The sequence below is a fragment of the Tyto alba genome, unplaced genomic scaffold (genome assembly GCF_018691265.1).
Source record: "Tyto alba isolate M040663 unplaced genomic scaffold, T.alba_DEE_v4.0 Super-Scaffold_27, whole genome shotgun sequence".
Lineage (NCBI taxonomy): Eukaryota > Metazoa > Chordata > Aves > Strigiformes > Tytonidae > Tyto > Tyto alba.
This window is the reverse complement of record NW_024881301.1, coordinates 24,275,630-24,294,597: the sequence shown is the minus strand read 5'-3', so window position 1 is coordinate 24,294,597 and position 18,968 is coordinate 24,275,630. Positions and strand designations below refer to the sequence as shown.

At 46.8% G+C, this 18,968-nt stretch overlaps 1 protein-coding gene across 1 annotated transcript in view; it reads left to right on the top strand.

The window, feature by feature from the left end:
* The first annotated feature begins 5,658 nt into the window (after window positions 1–5,658).
* Window positions 5,659–18,968, top strand: part of GABBR2 (gamma-aminobutyric acid type B receptor subunit 2) — a 484,167-nt gene continuing 470,857 nt past the window's right edge. Inside the window, exon 1 of the mRNA XM_042798101.1 lies at window positions 5,659–6,229. Coding sequence (XP_042654035.1) covers window positions 5,915–6,229 — 315 coding nt within the window. The 5' untranslated portion in view covers window positions 5,659–5,914. The remainder of the gene's footprint in view (window positions 6,230–18,968) is intronic.

Below are 18,968 nucleotides of genomic sequence, written 5' to 3'. Positions count from 1 at the left end.
CACCCAGGAACACCAGTCATCACTGTATGTGCATTGGTCAACATGAACTGGAAGCAGCATTTCTTGCTAGCTGTGCTGAAACAAAGACTCAAAACTCCGCTCAATTTTTGTTGTATTTATAGGAAGTGATAAGATTTACCGGAAGGGGAAATTCATGTTGGTTGGTAACACCAGGGTGGATGGGATTGTGCTCCTATTCCCTGTGTATGAAAACACAGGCAGTTACACAGTGATACCGCTGCACTGGTAATTCAAAAGCTGATGTTCCTTTCATTTCATTTGCCTCCCTTAAAGCCTTTACATATGAAGATTAATTTGAACTTGAGCTTTGTTCTGATACCCTGATACAAAGACAGAGCAATCAAGATAGCTGGAGAGACTGTAGGGGTAGGATCATGCAGTAACGTATACACTCGCAAGTGTGGGGATTTTTGGCAGTTTCAGAATGCTCTACGGGCTCACAACAAACACAACATTTTGATTGTGTTAGCAAGTTAACTGAGGTGGGTGGGAACGTCCTTGGGAGGGAAGGGAAGGATAGCAGAGCTCCCCTCATTCTGCTGGGGTGCTAGCAGTTGACTGCAACAGCACTAGCTGGGTTTGAATTAGAGCATCACAGTATTCTTCCACTTCCCATTTACAGGGGAAAACAATTATGTATGCATATGCGGCACTAAAATTACTATGCCTAGATCAACAGTTTTCAATCTTTTTTTCAATCCGTTACTCACCGCCATTTATATGAACAGACAAAGCCTGTTTAGACCAGTCCTAGTCAGCACTGTCAGGAATGATGTGGCTGTAGATGACATACTTTCAGAGGCTTGCAGGATTTCCAAAGGGGGTTGGAGACAAACACAAAGCAGGACCTTCTCCATGACTTCTAACTCCAAAAGCAAGAAGAAAGAAGATGGAAGATGCAGAAGTGAGTCACTGGCCTGAAGGGTGGCGTGACATGTTTCATGTAGCATCAGAGCATCTCCCAGAGTGGGAGAGGACTTGCAGCAGATGCAACTTCTTTCTTGGTCGTAAGGGAGAAATCAGTTTTTCTGAGTTTCTTGAACTTGTCCATACTCTGAAGATATTTAACTTGCAGCTGAAGAAAAAGTGGCCAAGGCAGTCGTACCAGTGCAGATGCTTAGATTCATGGATTAGGTACTCAGTGATGAGCAAATACAAAGAATCTATAAAGAACAAAAATGTTAACTCTGCGTGTACTATGAGAAGACTCAGTAGTAACAGAGAGAAATTGGAAATAATCATTAGCAGGAAAATACCTGACATAAGTGTTTTTACTGAAATATAGTTGAAGGATACACATGACTGAAATGCTAAAGTGACTGGGTAACATGCTGGAAAGAATGTGACATTTGATTTTCGAGCAAAGAGAACAGGATTTACAATTCTTTTGAACTGATATTTTAGCCAGCAAGGAATAAACAGATACAGAGGGTGTCTAGTGTAGACCACCAAATAAGAATATAAAGCATTTTTGCATAACAGATAAAGGATATGTGCTAATTTAGAGGATTTCATCCTAGGGGATGCTCTTTACTAATTTAATGGTAGCAAAATATTCTGGGGATTTCTAAGGAAAAAAAAAAAAAAAAAAGGCAGCTGGACAGGCGGCTGCATCTGACATAATCCTTAATAAGCAGTTTGGTGTAATTTTTCTTTAAGTCTCCTTTTATTTAAAATGTTACCTGGGCATGTGTTGCGTATAAACAAAGGATAGTACCTATGAAAGAAGAAATTTCGCAGCACTGAGGACTGGAAAGAAGCAGGGTTTACAAAATATGACTATATCTATACATCATGTTGAAAACCTACGTGTATACAACATGAAAGTTTTTGATAGGATTGCAAATTATATGTTTAAAAGTGTCAGAAATAAAGTTCTTTGTTAAATCTAAATTTAGCCTCAGTGCATCTGTTACACTGTTGTCTTTAATTACATTATTTTCTTCCATTATGTATCCTGGGTTTTTTTTTAACAAAAGATGTGGAAACTGTCTTTTCATGCCTCACTGAGTATACAGGAAGGATTTTGAGAGGCTTACTTTGCCTGATCCTCATTGTTCAATATATGGCCTTATTTATTTCCCCATAGTAAATCCATAGCCTGAAAAACAAAGGTTATTTTCTTAGCTTTTTTTTTTTTTATGGAACTTGAATTTTACAGTGTCTTAATGCTTCCCAAATATTTATTACTCTCTCTTCGCAGTATGACCATGAAGGAAGAGCACCCCTGGTTTACTGGCAGGGAGTGCACTGACAGAAAGATTAAGGTCGGAAGTACCGCATTACTACATACTGGAATTTGAAGTGTAGCTTTGTTTGGTTTAAATGATATCCAGCCGTGCCCCAGACTTCCGCAGTTCAGACACGGGAGCTAGGGTTCATTTGACCAAAGGTGGTCACCTTCAGACCCGAAATGCGCACACTGGTGAACTGCCACCCTGGGGTCACATTACAGGCAGAATGATGCACAAATGACGCGCAGAAAGGATCTCCCACCAGGGGCCCCTAAAATGAGGAAGGTATCATCCCAGGCGACCTCTGAAAATCCTGCCTTGGGTTTCTGGGCCAAGAGGGGTAAATCGTGGTTTCCCGGGCCTGCTTTTGGAGCTGGTTTTGTACTCCAGGGCCAGCGTTAGCTCCATGACATAGCACTTGCTAGGAGGGTTTCTCTGACCGACCTCCCAGCATCCGACGGCGCGGTGCAGCGGGCAGGCACCACCGGCGCTGCCCCCCACGCGAGGGCAAGCCTCGAGCTTCAGGCCAAATGCACCGCGCGGAAATTCCTGCTGACCCACTGGGAAAGAAGTGAGGAGGTGCATTTGATTCTTAAAATAACAAAGGGGTGTTTGCTGCTGCATCAACAACAAAGAAGGATATCAAACAGCTGCTAATAATATTCAAGGTATTCATTCTGTTGTACCACCTAACTTGGACTCAGTCTTTCTGAAAGAAAGCCCGAGTTCTCAAAAATTGGAAAATTGCTCTAAAAAAAAACCCAAAAAAAAGAAAGCTGATGACATTCCAGAGACAGAGTGTGGGTGCTAATAGACTGCCAATATTGTAAAATGATAACCAAAGTGGTCCAAGTATCTGGATTGTGGTAGCCAAGGACTGGAGAAAATCACAGAATGATACAGAATCCAAGCAGTGAAGAATGACTTTCCGTGAAACAGATTTTGACAAACAAACTTGGTATCTATTGCAGATCAAGTTGAGAACGGTGAAACATCATTTAGCAGAGGAAATTCTGATTAAAAATAACATTACACAAAATCAATATGGCACCTATTCCTGTTGGCATCCTAGGAAGATCTGTTCTTGGTGTCGTAGCATTTTTCTGGAGGAAAACCAGTTAGTGATGAGTTTGCCGGTGCCGAAGAAACTGCTGGGCAGGTGACTTGTGCAAATAAAGCAAATCCTTTGATTTATCCTAACGCAAGATCAGGTGCACAGGAGCAAAGAAGTAGGTCATGCTTTTAAGAAGTATGGCTTCAAAGCACGGTGTAGACATTTTGTCTGTAGGGATTAGCTCTCCTGACCTGCCCGGCCCTGGGAAGCGGCCGGCGCCCAGGGAGGTGCTGAGGCTGCTGCTGGTGGCCCTGCGCCGGCAGGCTGCCGAGCCCGAAGGGCCAGTTCAAGCAGAAAGCGGGGGGGGGGGAAAGGAGAAGGTGCCTGGGAAACGCCTCCAGGAATGATTCCTGAGGGGAGGGAAAGCCCGTCTGGAAGATCACCAATACTGCGTCCCCTTGAGCTGATGAAGGCAGGGTGAGAACCACTGGTTGGAAGCTGGAGGAAGACGATACCAAATGCAAGGCCCACCTCTTAGCAAACTAATTAATGACTGAAATGATTTATCAAGAGACGTGGTGGACCCTTCACTACTGATGCCTTTTAAGTCAACACTGCTGGATGCCATTCCGAGGGAAAGGCCGTAACGCAGGGAGCGTCACGAGGCTGCCGGCTGAGGCCTTTTAGCCCGAGGTCAGCTCACGACGGTTTTAGAATTTATCAATCCATGAAGATTCATTCCCATTTATTGCGCAGATGCCACCGCCGCGGATGCGATACGAATTAGATGTCTTAGCTTGATCTTCAAAGGTTTGCTGTGAGTGGCTTCGGGAGAGTGATGCACCCAAAGCGAGGTGCCCAGCGCAGGGTTAAGCAAAGCTTTTCGTTTTGGCAGGAACGCCTCCCCGAGTGGGATCCACCTGCCCTGAAACACCACACACACACACACCCCCCCCCCGCCCGAGTAGGCTGCGAGTGAGCGAAGCGTGTCCCCGGGGGACACTGTAAACCACGGTCATGGGTGGGCGGTGTGAATATGTTCCCCCGGGGTGTGAGGGGGACGCGCGGAGAGCAGGACAGCAAGCCTTGGCGAGCAGGTGGGATGCGGAGGTGACCGGCTGGGAGAACCGGCGTGGGATCCACCGGCGCCCCGCCGCAAGCCGTGGTTTGGCGCAGCCACGCGTGGAGCCGTGCGCCAAGAAAACGGCCGGTTCTGCGGGGAAAAGGGAACGGTTCAAAAAAAAAAAAAAAAACGCCACTAAAACAATCCGACTTCGGGATCTTGAAACACGCCCGACTCCTGCGTGCCGCAGAGCCGCCACGGCCCGGGCTGTGCGTGTGCGCGTGTGCGCGCGAGGGGCCGCCGGGGGTGCCACGCCGGCGTGGGAGCGTTTGCGTGCCGCGAACGCGCGGGGAGGGCGGGCCGTGGCGGGGAGCGCGCGCGGGGCCCCGCGGCGTGCCCGCACGGGGGAAGCGCCTGACGGCGGGCGGGCCCGCGCGAGCGCGCGCGCACCGTGTCGCGCGTGGGGCGACCGCGCCTGAGAGCGCGGGGCGCGCGGGCCCGGCGGCAGCCGCGGCCCCTGCCGGCCTCCGCGTGCCCTCGGGTGGGCAGCGGCCGCTGAAACACCCACCCCCCCCGCCCCACCCTCCCCCACACCCACCCACACCCCCCACCGCGTCCCGGCGGTCACCTGCGCTCGCGCCGAGAAGGTGCCCGAACCCACGGGCGCCGAGGGCGGGTGCCGTGAAGGAAGCTCGGCCCCCCACGCCGCCTCCCGCCCCGGGCTGCGCGTCCCACGCGGCAGCTCTGCCCGGCCCGAAGGACGCGGGCGGCACCGCCCCCCCCCACCCCCCCACGCGGCGTGGGCTGCCCGGCCCGCGGGGCGCCCGCTGCGCTGCCCCGGCTCCCGCGGAATGCGGCACTAGCACCCCCGCCCCGGCTGGGCTCGGCACCGCTCCCTCCTCCGCCTCCCCGGCTCCAGGGGGGGCTTTCTCCTCTTCGGCGTTTTCTGCCGGAGCATCATTTTATTTTTTTCCGCCTTTTGGAGGAGGAGGAGGAGGAGGAGGAGGAGGAGGGAGGTGTTCAATGAGGGCTGCCCGGGCCCCCCCTCCGCGCTTGAGAGGTGCTGTCCCTCCCTGAGCGGAGAGCGGGGAGAGCAGCCGGGGAGGCAGAGGCAGGTCCCGCTCCCTTGCTCTGCCGCCGGGGAGAGAGGAGGAGGAGGAGGAGGAGGCGGGTGGTGGGGAGCGTGTCTGTGTCTGCGTGGTGGTGGGGTTATTTATTTATTTATTGCTCCTGGTGGTTGCAGCTGGCAGACCTGGGAAGGAGTAGGCGCCATTGCCAGAAGGATTATTGCCAGGGGAGGGGAGGGGGGTGGGGGGGGGGGGGGGGAAGAGAGAGGAGACCCCGAGGCTCCCGGGGAAGCGGAGAGAGGCGGCTCTTTTCCTCCCGCCTTGGCTTCTGCCGCCGGGGGATGCGCTCGGACTGAGAGGGGCTCGGCTCCCTTCCGCCGCTCTGTCCGTCCCCCCCCCCCCGTCCCCCCGTCCCCCGTCCCCCCCCCCCCCCAAGTCCTCCTCCTCCTCCTCCTCCTCCCCCCCATCCAGCAGCATGCATCCCTCTCCGCGGAGACCGGCCGCTGCCACCTCCAACCCTGCCATGCTACTGCTGCTCCTGTGCCTGGGCTGGGCGCCGCCGGGCTGGGGCTGGCCGCGGGGCAGCTCCCGGGGGGCGGCCGGGCTGCCCCCCAACGCCACCACGCCGATCTCCATCATGGGCTTGATGCCGCTCAGCCAGTCCGAGGAGGACCAGAAGAGCAAGATCGGCCGGGGGGTGCTGCCCGCCGTGCAGCTGGCCATGGATCAGATCCGCAACGAGTCCCTGCTCAACCCCTATTTCCTGGACCTGCGGCTCTACGACACGGAGGTAGGGACGGCCGCGGGGGGAGGCGCCGCCGCCCGGTCCCGGGGCGCTGCGGGTGCCGGGGCGCAAGGGCAGCGCGGACGCCCGGGCCGGGGCCGCGGCTGCCGGATTGGGGGGGGGGGGGGGGGGGGGAGGGAGGGGGCCGGGGCTGCCGAGTGGGGGGGGGCGTGCGCGGCGCCCCCCGCCCGCACGGCCCCACGCAAGCCGCCGGCAGACGCGGAGGGACCGGGAGGATGTGGAGCCGGCGGTCCGTATCCCCCCCCCCCCCGCATATCCGGAGCGGCTCCCCCGGCCCCTCGCCCCGGGGGAGGGACGCCCCTGCCCGGCGCGGCGGGGGCCGCTTGCGGGCCGGGGGTGGGCCCCGGCGGGTGGCCGGGGTTTTTTTGGTGGTGGCTGGGTTCCGCTGCCCTTGGCACGCACGTACACGGGTGGGAGGAAGGCTGGCCTCTCGCTGGCGCTCCCTCGCCCGGCCAAGCTGCGGCCGCATCCCTCGCCCGGCCGCTCCCCGTTCAGCAACAGATGCACACGCCGGGCACTCCGCGGCCCCCCTCCGCCAACAGGCGCGCGCTGCCGTCCCGATTTCTCCCGTGGGGGGCACCGGCCGCGGCCGTGGCTTGAGGAGGAGGCGGGGAGGCTCTCGCCGGGTCTCCCCCTCCCTCCTTCACTCTCCTTCGCTCTGGCGCGGGGGGAAGCGGCTGGGCGCCCCCCCCGGGGTGCGTGTGTGTGTGTGTGGGGGGGGGTTGGGGGGGGGGGCGCGAAGGCGCTCCCCGGCAAGTGTTAAATTTGCAGCCCCGCGGAGGGGCCGGGATGCCCGCGGGGTGCCCCGCTGCGGGGCCGCGGGGCTGCGCTGGGGCGGGAGGGGAGCCCTGCGCGGTGCTGCGCGGGGGAACAGCTTCCCTTTACCTGGGAGAGCAGAGAGAGGGAGAGGGAGAGAGGGAGGGAGGCGGGGAGCGATGGGGAGGGCTTCGTTAAGTTGGTTCCCAACACCCGCCACCCACAACTGCATTTTGGTTGTGGTCGCAACTTCAATAACCGTGTGTTTGCGGAGGGTGCGCGCCGAGTCAATATCGCGGCTTTCCTGAAGATGGCAGGCGCTCCTCGTGTAACGCCGGCGCGGGGGCTCTCTGCCAAGAAACCCACCCCCCCCACCCCCCCCCCCCCCGTAAAGCGAGCGACTACTGAAAAATCTTCCTGGCTGTAATTTAAGGAAGCCCCCGTCTTCTCCCCTTCGACTCTCAGGAGCCGGGGAGCCGGGAGCAGCGGTGACAGGCTGTACTGCTTCGTGATAGCGTCTCCGTCCCCCCAAATCCTCCTAAAGCCTCTCCTTCTAGGGTAGCTGCTTTTTATTGACATACATTTGTCATAGTATTTTTTCAGATACCTCTGAGCAGAAATGCACAGAGGGCAATATTGCTGAAGACGTCATTTAGGAGAGAGCGTGCTGCCACCGCGCTGCGTTGTGTGAACAGGACTGAGATATTGAAAGGGAATATAGGCAAGATCAGCCTAGAGTAGCTGTTAGTTTCCTTAAAGAAAAAAAAAAAACACAAAACAAAAAACACATCTCAGGGAACTCTGCAATCGTAATGAAAAGAATTATGGGGGATTTTCTGAATGGCATTACCTGTTTCATAAAGTGAGGTACGTGTTAGAAAAAAATCACAGTTCTCCTAATCCTGTTTTCATTACATTCTATTTAAATCCTTCCCTTGGATGGAATAGTTACAAAAATATCACACGCATAGGAAGTAGAGAAGCCTGGGCAAGATCTTCCTTCTTCATACAGTAACATCATAATCAATAAGGTGCTGCACTTGATAGCAGTCAAAATATTTTGAAGTTCTTAATGCAGATTTTGGGTTCTGAAGTAGGTAGTTAGCATTAAAATATTCAGGAAAAAAACCGCCCTGTTTGTTCTGGAATGAGTATCAGTTTCTTAAAAATTGCATTCTTACTGTTTTGTACTCTAGGGACACACAAAGCATCAGGGTCATGTTGCCAGCTCGCTGTGTAGCTTTGAATGCTTTTAAGCAATTAATAAATGGATGGTTATGGAATGCTAAGTCAGGCGAACGTATGTATTTGGGCTACGGTTGGATCATTATCGCATGCTTAATAGTGACAAGTAAATAACTTAGTGTTCATGAAGAGCGCTAGATTGACTGCACCAAAACGGAATAGACTAATGGCTGGGAATAGCTATTAAATACATAATGGCAGTGCAAACTTTTTGACTCGGTTCAGGCATTACCTTATTTCTTCAGTGCACTTACGGTAAGCAGGAGGCTAGATGGCTCATCGTGCCCACTTGGTCCTCAGCCTGTTTTCTGAGGTCGCCAATAAATAGATGTGCCTGAAGGGCCCGGATCCTTATCATTACATAATCACAGAGCAGGGAGTAGTTCTCCCTCTCTGGGTTTCGCAGGTGGTGCTTGTGACATTGTCGGCTCTTGAAAAGAGAATGCGGAGCCTTGAACACGTGGGATTTTTTAATAGCTTGAGAAATAATTGTAGTATATTTATAATGCTTAGGAAGCGTATGGCAGTGATTCAGAAACTCATATATTCTCCCCTGTGCCTTTCCAAAATCTTCCATCGTTGAAGTCTGATGTTTGTATTGCAGCTTTGCCTGATACTTTAACAAAAAGCTTGTGAAAAATAATAATGAAAATAAACAAACTGGATTTTTTTAATTTATCATGCATTCAGGTAGTTTTCTGTCAGGATGGAACTGAATATTTTAATTTGCTTGATATTTCTGCTTTGTATAACAAAGCATTATAATGCCTTTGCTTTCCAACCAACCATCTGAAGAACTGCAGTGTGCCTTCCAAGTTCGACTGTTGTTTGTCAGCACTCGAACTCACTAACCTTTGAGCACACGAGCAGCGGCCCTAGTGTTTTTCAAAGCATTTAAATGGAATTAAGCTCCGAAGTACAATCCTTAGCCTGTGTCTCAACCAGTTGTGATCGTGCGAATTACATCTTTGTTACAAAACATGACCACAGGCTATGGCAAGTACATAAAAATGCAGAGGCTTCCGTCTTGAGTATTCTTGATGGTTACACGTATTTGGAGTGCGATCCTGATCCAGTTCAGCGAACTCTGTTTTGCTGTCCCTTGGGCACGTCTTTCATCTCTGTGGGCATTCCTACGGAGGCTCAGTCAATAAAACAAAGCTCGGGTGTAGGCATTTGCAGAACTCTGGTCTAAGTTAGTGACTTTAATTTGTGCTGTTCATTTCAGTGAGAGCGGGAGCAAGCTCTAGATGAGACTCTCAGGCAAAATTCATAATTATGTTATTTTAGAAACTAGAGAATTTATAAAGTGATCATCTGTAAAGAGTCTCATCCAAAACCCATTGAAATTAATGGCAGTAATTCACTGATTCCAGCAGCCCTTGGACCAGGTCCTAGAAGTTAAGGGTACTTGATAGTCTATGGCTTTGGATCAATAACTGTGATATAATATTTCTTATTTTTTCCGTCCCTGTGATTGCGCTTTAGTTGGTAAAAAATGCAAAGAAATGTTTTGCAAAATAATGAAATAACTAAATGCTGTTCAGAACTTCATCTAAATCAGGAAAGGTGAGTTCTCCTTAAGCACCCTGACACACATCTGTTACAGGAAGAAAAAGCAGAATAATCCTAAAATAAAGGAATTAAACATTCTAGTAGACAATATGATCTATTTCAACAGTATTTAATTTGTACCAGGCAAAACCTGACCATGCAGAAACTAGAGGAAGAGGCATAGTTGAAGAAGACAAGGACTTTAATGGAAGTTGGACATCTGCCCTCCTGCATCTGGATGTGTTCCCTTGAATATGGAATATATTTTCTGATTTCTTGTAGGAGCAGCGCTGCATGTGGTGCACAGACAGACTGAATTTGTTTTGAATCTAAACGTGTAGAGTCGAGAAAGCTGTGGATGCAAATTAGAACTCTGTCACTTGTTTCTGAAAATCAAACTGAGTCTTGACAAGCTGAAAAAAATATCTTTCAGAAGTAAGTGGGGTATATTATCACGAAGGGGGAAGAATATGCATACTATGGAGATGAGATTATTTCATTTTATCTAGCTACTACAAATAATTTGTGGTAATCCTGATATAATCTCATTTTTGTGTAATAATACACTCTAATAACTTTAAATAGCAGGTTGGCATAGAAAATGCACAGGATTCCACAAAATCTGGAGGAAAATGTGAACTTACTGACATTTAATACGTATTTGCTGCCTTTTATTCTGTAATTAAGTAGAAAGTGCCTTGCCTCACTTATCTGACAAGAAGTTACAGTCTAGGTATATTATAAGTAGACCTTCTCTTTGGTTTCTTCTTTCACTAAAAAGTTGTCTGTACTTTCAGTACAACCCTTCTCCCGCAAAGTTTAAGAAAGTGGTACAGGCTGTGCACCAGCCTGGCTCATTCCTACCAGCTGTTCTAAGTTTAAAAAGACACTCAGCCTACAAATAAAGATGCCATTTCCAGAAAGTCCAGTCATGAATGGTGTCAACAAAGTTGACTTATATCATGTTCCTGCGAGTGGATTTAAACAGTCACATATACTTTTACTAAGGATGGGGAAGATAGTCTAGAAACAGGAGAGTGGGTTTGTGTCAGTGGTGCAAAATAAGACGTCTGTCCAGGAGCGTGGAGCTCGATGCTCAGCAGGACCCGATGGTCCTCAGAGAGGGACAGACAGTTACTGGTTGCCACCTGACAAACTCTGCCCTCATAAAACTGACAAAGGGAACCCCCCAGAAAGAAGTGCACGCGATGTGTTGGTTAGGCCCTTCGTTTTAAGAGGCACAGATTGAAGTCACTCTGACAGCATCTGGATTTGCCCAGGGAAGTGTGGTGTGCCAAATCCAAGTCGGGACTCTGGGGGTGAGCCCTGACACACTTCTGAGTGCTCTGAGCATTAAATTGTCTGGACCCTTATTTTCATTTCTAGAGTAGTGATCAAAATGGGACAGATGAGGAGTTGCCATGGTCATCTACGAGTAGCAGTCAGGTGAATACACAGGAGATGTCAGGGTCTAAAAGAGGGTCCAGTTTACAGCAGACTGAACTGGCAGACGTTCATTCTTGTATCATCGGATGAGCTTGTGTCTGACATATATTGAAGCAGTTGGGTAATTTCTTACTTTTAAAGATTACCAAGTACTTGTGCTGTCGGATATATGCAGAGAGTGTAGCGTTAAAATGCAATATGCTGTGTGTGTGCATGACAATCCCTGTCTACTCTGCTGGTGACATTCTGCTTGGTAGGGACATACTTCTTTAAATAGTCAGTGTCCCTTTTGACTTTAATGTAATGTGGTTCCATTTGCGACATAACCTCTTTTTGCTTTAGAGTTTTGTAAACTTGGAGGGAATAATCTAAAAGTTACGTGTTTATGTTAATTCTATGCTGGCTTCTCTGCTGATGCTAAGATGTGGGTGGGGAGAGGAGAGAAATCATGTATTCACTGCACCCACTCCTCTGGGTGCGGATCCCAGACCTGCAGAGTGTATATATCCTCTAAATATCTCTGCAAAGAGATTAAAGCCAATGTATCATTTTCTGGCATATGTCTTGCAATTTTATGTATAACTTATCCTATGCACACTGCAAAACACACTGTTATGGAATCTTTTGATTCAAATGCCAAACACTGCTCCATCAGCAGGGAAGGAGTTTCCATTTACATTAGAAGAAAGAGGGGGAAGGCCCTATCTTCTGATGCGGTTATCAAACAGAGTGAATTACTCAAGTTTGTGGAAAAGATGGGGTGTAATATCCTGGTGATAACTGTGAAGAAAATATTTGTGATAGGAGAAGGGAGAGGAAGGAGCTAGAAGAGAGAGATTTAATGACGGCAGTCACACAAAAAGTTGTCAGTGTAATATTTATATTTATGTTTCATTAAATACACATAACTATTTGGGATGGCAACATAAATAGCATTGCATGTCAAGGCTACAAAACACCATCTCACATTAATGATCTGAGCACAATGATGCGTGTGTGTCTCAAGCTTTGTTCTCTGCTTTTAATTTCATTGCTTTATGGGTGCTTTCATGGCACACGGCAGAAGAACAATGCGTTTGAGCAATCCGCAGAATCTGGGAGACAAACGGCTCTTTCATGAAACTCCAGTGGAGGCCATCGCTATCACAGGAAAGTGTCGTGGTTTGAGCCCGCTCAGCAGCCAAACACCGCGCCGCCGTTCTCCCACCCTCGGAAGAGACTGGAGCCTCCCTCCAGTGAGCGGAACGTCACGTGACAGGGGATATCGGCCAATCGGGGCCCAGCCCTCCAGCTGTGCTCCCCCCACCCCCGCACACAGGTGAGGGCACTGGGACCTGGGGAGCCCCTGGGGTCTCAGGGTGCTGCAGCACTCCTCCAGCTACTAAAACAAACAGGAACTCTATCCCAGCCTGAACCAGGACAGAAAGGAAATGCTTTTTCTTAGGAAGGGTTGAACCACTGCACACTGAGGTCTAGCGCAGGGGTTCAAGTGGTGGAAGTTAACAGAGGAAGACCCTTCGTGATCCATTTTCGCTCAGATAATTTTTGGAGCAGCTGGGGATTGCAGAGAGGTAGGTTGAGGCCAGCCAGCACGGGTGTGACTCAGTCCTGGAGATGTGTATTGTTCTGCAGCAGTCCCATGTATACCAGCAGCTCTGTTTCAGACTGTGGGATTCCAAACTGAGAGGGTACAGTGCACATATATCACATTTTTTTTTAATTTATTCTTGTACTAGGAATCCTGGAACTAAATCTGTGACAGAGCCTGAAGCTTTTCAGGAGCCAGATGCTCTCTGTTCTTTGATTTGTGGGTCTAGCTGAGCTAGAAATTAGATTTGCAGTACTTTTGTGGTCCCTGGGCTCCAGCATTAATGGACCAGTAGCCTGACTCCTGAAGCAAACTGGTTCAACCACAGCATCGTGCTGACTTAAAGAAGGTCGTGGCCCTGAGAACAGCCGGAATATATTTTCAGTCATGCTGTGTCTCCCCTTGACATGCGGTTGATACTTGTGGGATGTCTTCTTTGCTAGACAGGGATTCCTCTATTTGCAGACGATTTTGCTGTGGGTAAGACCTGCTGGATTTGTGGGCTGCTTGATACGGCCTGCTGACTGGAAATGGGACATACTGACTGGCAAACACCTTTTTTTTAGTGGTTTGTTTTTTTTTTTTTTTTTTCTTGTGATGGAATAACCGTGTAATTTCTTTGCCAAGTCAGTGACTGATGTCCAATTTCTGTGACATTAGTTTTTCATTATCATCGGCTTTTAGTTCTGACAATTTTATCCATAGTACTTTACAAATAAGTATTCGCAACTGTGAAAGTGAAATCTAACAAATTAAAGGCAAACATCCACCTTCTCTCTGAAAATAATAGTCATAAAGAACTGAGAATATAAGGGCTAATTCAGCAGGGCTGTCCAAATTGTTGTTTCTGAGGCTCCTGAGAGATGAAGGCCCAGATAATGGACTGATTGCTTTACAGTGAACATCACGAGTTTGAGGGATAGGATTAGAAGATTTAGGTTTCCTACTATGGCCGTGGTACTTCTCTTAAATAATTAACAAGTTCTAAGATCAGAGGACCATTAGGATTATCCAGCTCTTACAACATAGTCCATATATTTCACTTGGGGATTTCTGCCTGCTCCGCTGTGAACTAGAATACGTACTTTAGAAAGGCCCCTGATCTTGTCTTCAGGATCCCCCTGAATCCTCCTCCCTGGAAAACTTTTCTCTCTGATTTGCCTGAAATCCCTTTAAAAGTCCATTTCTATTTCCAGCTTAAACTCTGCTGACCCTGTAACCACGGATGCTGTGAGGGCAGCAGCTCTCAGCTTTTGCATACGCTGCGCTCCCTGCAATCCCTTCGTGGGCTCCGCAGGGTGACGGCGGATTTCTCGCTTTTTTATGGATATCCAAGGGACCCAGCCTTGTATGAAGGCTCTGATGGATTAGATCCTGCTGGAATCAGAAGTCTTCTTCCCTCCTTCAGATTGTCACAGACTATACGTAAATCCTTGTTAGCTTGCTTCTTGGCAAGCTGGGTCTGCCGGGTTTGTGTGCTCCTTCACCGAGTAGCTGGTTCTGCAGAATATTTTTTGAATTCTTGGCTGAACCCCGCTTTCTTCTCTACATCCACCTTTTTTGTAAGACTGTTTTGCCACAGACCCCATTAGGGGAACTCAGAATCACTACCATGTATCTTTAAAAGAATGTATTTGTTCAATCTTCTGTTTTCTTAAAGTAGTTATGTATATTAATTTACCATTTACCTATGGTAGGCCTCAGCTTCTGCTGCAGCTTCACTGAACTACAGAATTACGTGAGGATTCATACACACAATAGGTGTCTAAGTAACCATTTTGCACCCAAAATGTCCAGGGAGAAGTAGTAGGAGGCCCCTTTTGGGATGTTAATTAACTTCCTTTCCTCTGTTTGCTGCTCCTGCTTTCACAGGGAATTTAATGTTTTTCTAGCAAAGAACACCTATCTTTCTTTACAATTTTGACTTTATATATCAAGTGACAGTTTTTGACAGATTAACACTTAGTGTGGTACAAAATATGACACGTAACATTTTTCAAGCGTTGTAATTATCAGACATGCACTCTTGTGTATCTTAACAGCATCATATGGAGATATTTTAGTATACACGTATAGTATAAAAATATTAAACTCTGCATTTCTGTGGGGTCTTTCATATAATTTTAAGGTTCTGTAAAAACATCTTGGGGTTTGCTTTCCTTTCTCCCCTGTGAATTAGGAGAGTATTAATAATTTACAGGAGGTTGATTGAGATAGAGAGCCAACTTTCTCTTTTTTTCCATTCCACTTTCTCCCTTTCTAAAAATTATAAGCAGGACCAAATTCCATGTTGTTTGTGTGAGGCTAATCTGGAAGGACATGCTAGTGGAAGAACAACTTTATGCAATGTAGTAAAATAAATGAAATAGCAATAGCTACCACTGCATAGAGAAAGTGATAAAAAAAGTTTTGTATTCCACATCTTTAAACTTAGCCAAGCTCCCCTCCACTCCTCATTTCTTGCTGTGAAGAATGCTAATGGTATCAACTCCAGGTCACTTTTTTTTTTTTTTTTTTAAAAAAAAAAAAAAAAGAGTTTCAAGTTAGGGCCCTGAACTGAAGATTTGTTTTCCAAAAGCACGAAGTGATTTGCATTTTCTGTCAACATCAGTGGGAATTGCTGGATGCTCAGCACTTTAGAAAGCCAGCCCACCTATGAAAATGCAATGAGCTTCTATGAGGAGGAGACCTAGAATTGTCACTTTCAATTAAGAACAAAGGCATTCATAGTTACTTGCTTTAAAGTTTCAAATTGCCTGGTGGAATAAAATGATGATTTTGTTCAGCCTTTGGGATACAAATCCTTTCAGGATCGGTGTCAGTATTATCAGAATTAAATATCCTTTAGAATTAGATTATTGCGTCTTAAAGATCTTGTAGTTGAGAAATGTGCAAGGTACAGGTATTTTTTAAAAAACAGTCATTTAAAGAATAGTCATTTTTGTGATTAACACATACCTGGAAACGGTGTGTTTGACCTTGGCAAAAATAATAGCTTGTACAATGTAAACAAAAGGAGTGACACGGTGGGAGTACTGTGTCCCTAGGGCCTTGTTACTCAAGGCAGGTCTGTACGACTGGCACAATTATGTCACTGGTGGGTAACAGGAGGTGTTATCTCAATGTCAGCAGAAGCCCTTAGTGCAAGCTACAGCAGCAAACAGCTCTTCTTAACTGATCTAATAAAGGTTATGTCATTTAGAGGGGATAGTTTACTGAAGGGTAAAAAGTGTGTTTTCCTTGACCAATGAGTTCAAAAGTTTGGTATCATTAGAAATAATTTTTTCATCCATTATAGAGCAAGTTACAGATTAAGCTGCCTCTGAGCATAAAACTAGATAGACTGAGCTTTTTTTTTTTTTTTTTTCCCCCCACAGCTTTTTATGCATTCCTGTGGCTTTCTTCTGAATCTTTTAGTTTGTCATCTTCATTCTCAAAGTGCTGCCACTAAAATTTGATCTATTACTTCAGGAATAATCTCACTGATGCTGTATATACTAGTAATTTTATCTCTTTTCTCCAAGCCTTCTGTTTAGAATGGAGGAAATTAATTTGATCTTTGTGCTGCAATGCTGTGGAAGAGGGAGAGGAAGCAGAGATGAACTTTTCAGGCTATGTATGAGGAGTGAGACACTAGGATTTGCAGCAAAAATAAATTTTCATTTGCCTTCTCCAGATGAATCTTGCTAGCTGAAAGCAAATCTGGTTAGTCTTGGTAGGGGAGTTTGAAGTAGAGAGCCTGGTCATTTGGGTGATGCTGTGAGAAGTAAATAATTTTAGCTGAACAGCCAGCTGCTTAAAAAGCTGGGGACACGTTGGAGCAGTTAATAGTGTCTCAATATTGAAGCTGCTCTTGGTGTAGGTAGAGACTTGGTCTTGACGTAAGAACAAGAGTTGCCATACAAAATAAATCATAATGGTTTCCAGTGCATTACCAAGATTTCTTAGGATGTGTGAGTGCTCTGTACTCTCATTACACTGAGCGATTAAGCAGCAAGAACAGAGACACATGGGACAAGAAGGGTGAATGATAACCTACTTTGAAAAAACTAACATTTGAGAGTGGGATTAGAACATCCTATAAATGTTAATGGGTGTTACTCAAGGGGGAGGAGGTTTTGTGTGGGAGGCATGAGGTGACATATAGCTTAAATATACAGTCAGCTTTTAACACAGTTAATACAGTCTATAGGCAACCTTTTACATGAACTAATAACTCTTTAAGTGATTTATAGTTCAGAAATACTGATCAGGAGATTAAGAAATCAATTTAAAATGCTATAAAGGCAGAGGATAATGTGGTAAGGAGGACAACACAGAAAAGATTTCTCCTATTGCCTTTGGAAAGTATTGGCTATAGGCAGAACATTTATGCCAGGTGTTTGTTTTTTTTTTTCTTTTTTTTTCTTTTTTTCTTTTTTAAGGTCCCAGGGGCTGTGCTCCTAAGAGGGAGCACCATGTTCTGCTACTAGTTTCCCTCTCTGAAAAATACTCTGGTCACAATTTCTCTCCTGGCCACTAGCTCTGTCCTAAGGCTTTCAGCTAGCTCTTGCAAAAGCTATAGTGATCCTTACCATGCTGAAGAACAATTATTTACCTTTGGTAAAGCCTCCTGAAACAGTAGGGGAGGCAGGGTATAAATGAGATGGCCTTCATTTTCTGACACTGGAATCAAGTTTCAAAATTAGTGCTATTTCGAATAGTTGTGGAAATTCACCTTCACATTTGAGAAATGCATATCAGATGCAGTGAATTGATATATCAGATTAGGATTTCACAATTGTTATGTTTTGGTAGTGAATTCTGAGGGTGTTGAGTAAACTCGGTTGAAAGACTCTATCTGCAGATGTGTGACAGGGGCATAACAATGTGCTTTTGTAGGTAGTAAGCCTCAGGAGATGTTATTCTGAACCTCGAAATTATGCCTGTATGATTAATCCTGTGCATGGCAAACATGGCTATTTTTTTCGTCAGAATGAAAACATATGGGCATGTTTTGACGCAAGTATTACAGGATTTATTAGGAATAAAAAAACTATATAGGAAACAATCATCTGGTTAGATAGTTAAATCATCTGATTAGATAGTCCTGTTTCTGTCAGGAAGCAGATTTTAAGGAAGCAAGTAACACGAGGCTGCACTAGTACATGATCTTGTTTGTTCCTTTGCCAGGTGTGACTTAAATACAGCAATGCTGAGGAGACCCAAAAGTAGCACAAGGAGAAAAAAAGAAAGACTGGTCTATGTTGAAGCCAGTCATATATCTATAGAATGAGATGATGCTCCCTAAAATGTATGTCCATCCATATGGTGGTGGAAATTACTTCATAGCCTTATACACCATTGCTCTCTCATGAATTTAAAGCCGTTGGTTGGGCAATAGGGGATGAATGAGGTGTGGTGGCAGATTTGGTTTTTGAACACAAAAGAGGATATTGGGTATTCAAACCACATTTTTTTGTTATCCAAAAAATGAGCCAAAGCTACGATGCAATGGAGCCCCATGTTCCTGCTTAGTTGGTGAAAAGATGTAGGCATAGGAAGAGGAGCAGTTTGGAGCACCTTAGCTGCTGAGGTTTGGCAGCATGAATGCCTCCCACTTTCCTCCCCTCTTCTCCCTTGCTGTAGTAAATGCTGAAATAATGCTGGTAAAGAAGGCTGGTGCAAGGACTATGCACCAACAAAGTCCTCTTTAAGTCTCTAAGAAAGGTATTAAATGGGATTTCAGCAACATCTTGGCCTACACTGGCCCTCTGCTCAGGGAAGTAATTAATCCTGAGTTTAAAAAATGTTTAAAATGTATGTTTTCAGTAATCACATTATAGAATGATAAGACCAAACAACAGAAAGTACCCATTGAGTCCTTGTGTTAAAGTGTTGCTATGCTGGTCTGTGCTGTCAGAGGGTGCTTCCTACTTAGTGTTGTGCCCAGCTAATGTGCTAAATTTCTCAGTCTAGGGAATTCCCATAATAAATTTTGACCCTATGGCATTTGATTTGGGCATAGCCTTGTACAGGAAGAAAACAGTATCTCCCCACACAAAGGGCTCTGTACAGCCTTGCTGCTTTCTGACTACAGACAATGGTGACAAAGAAAAGTAAAGGTTATGCATCGGGTATTTTTATTTCACCTTG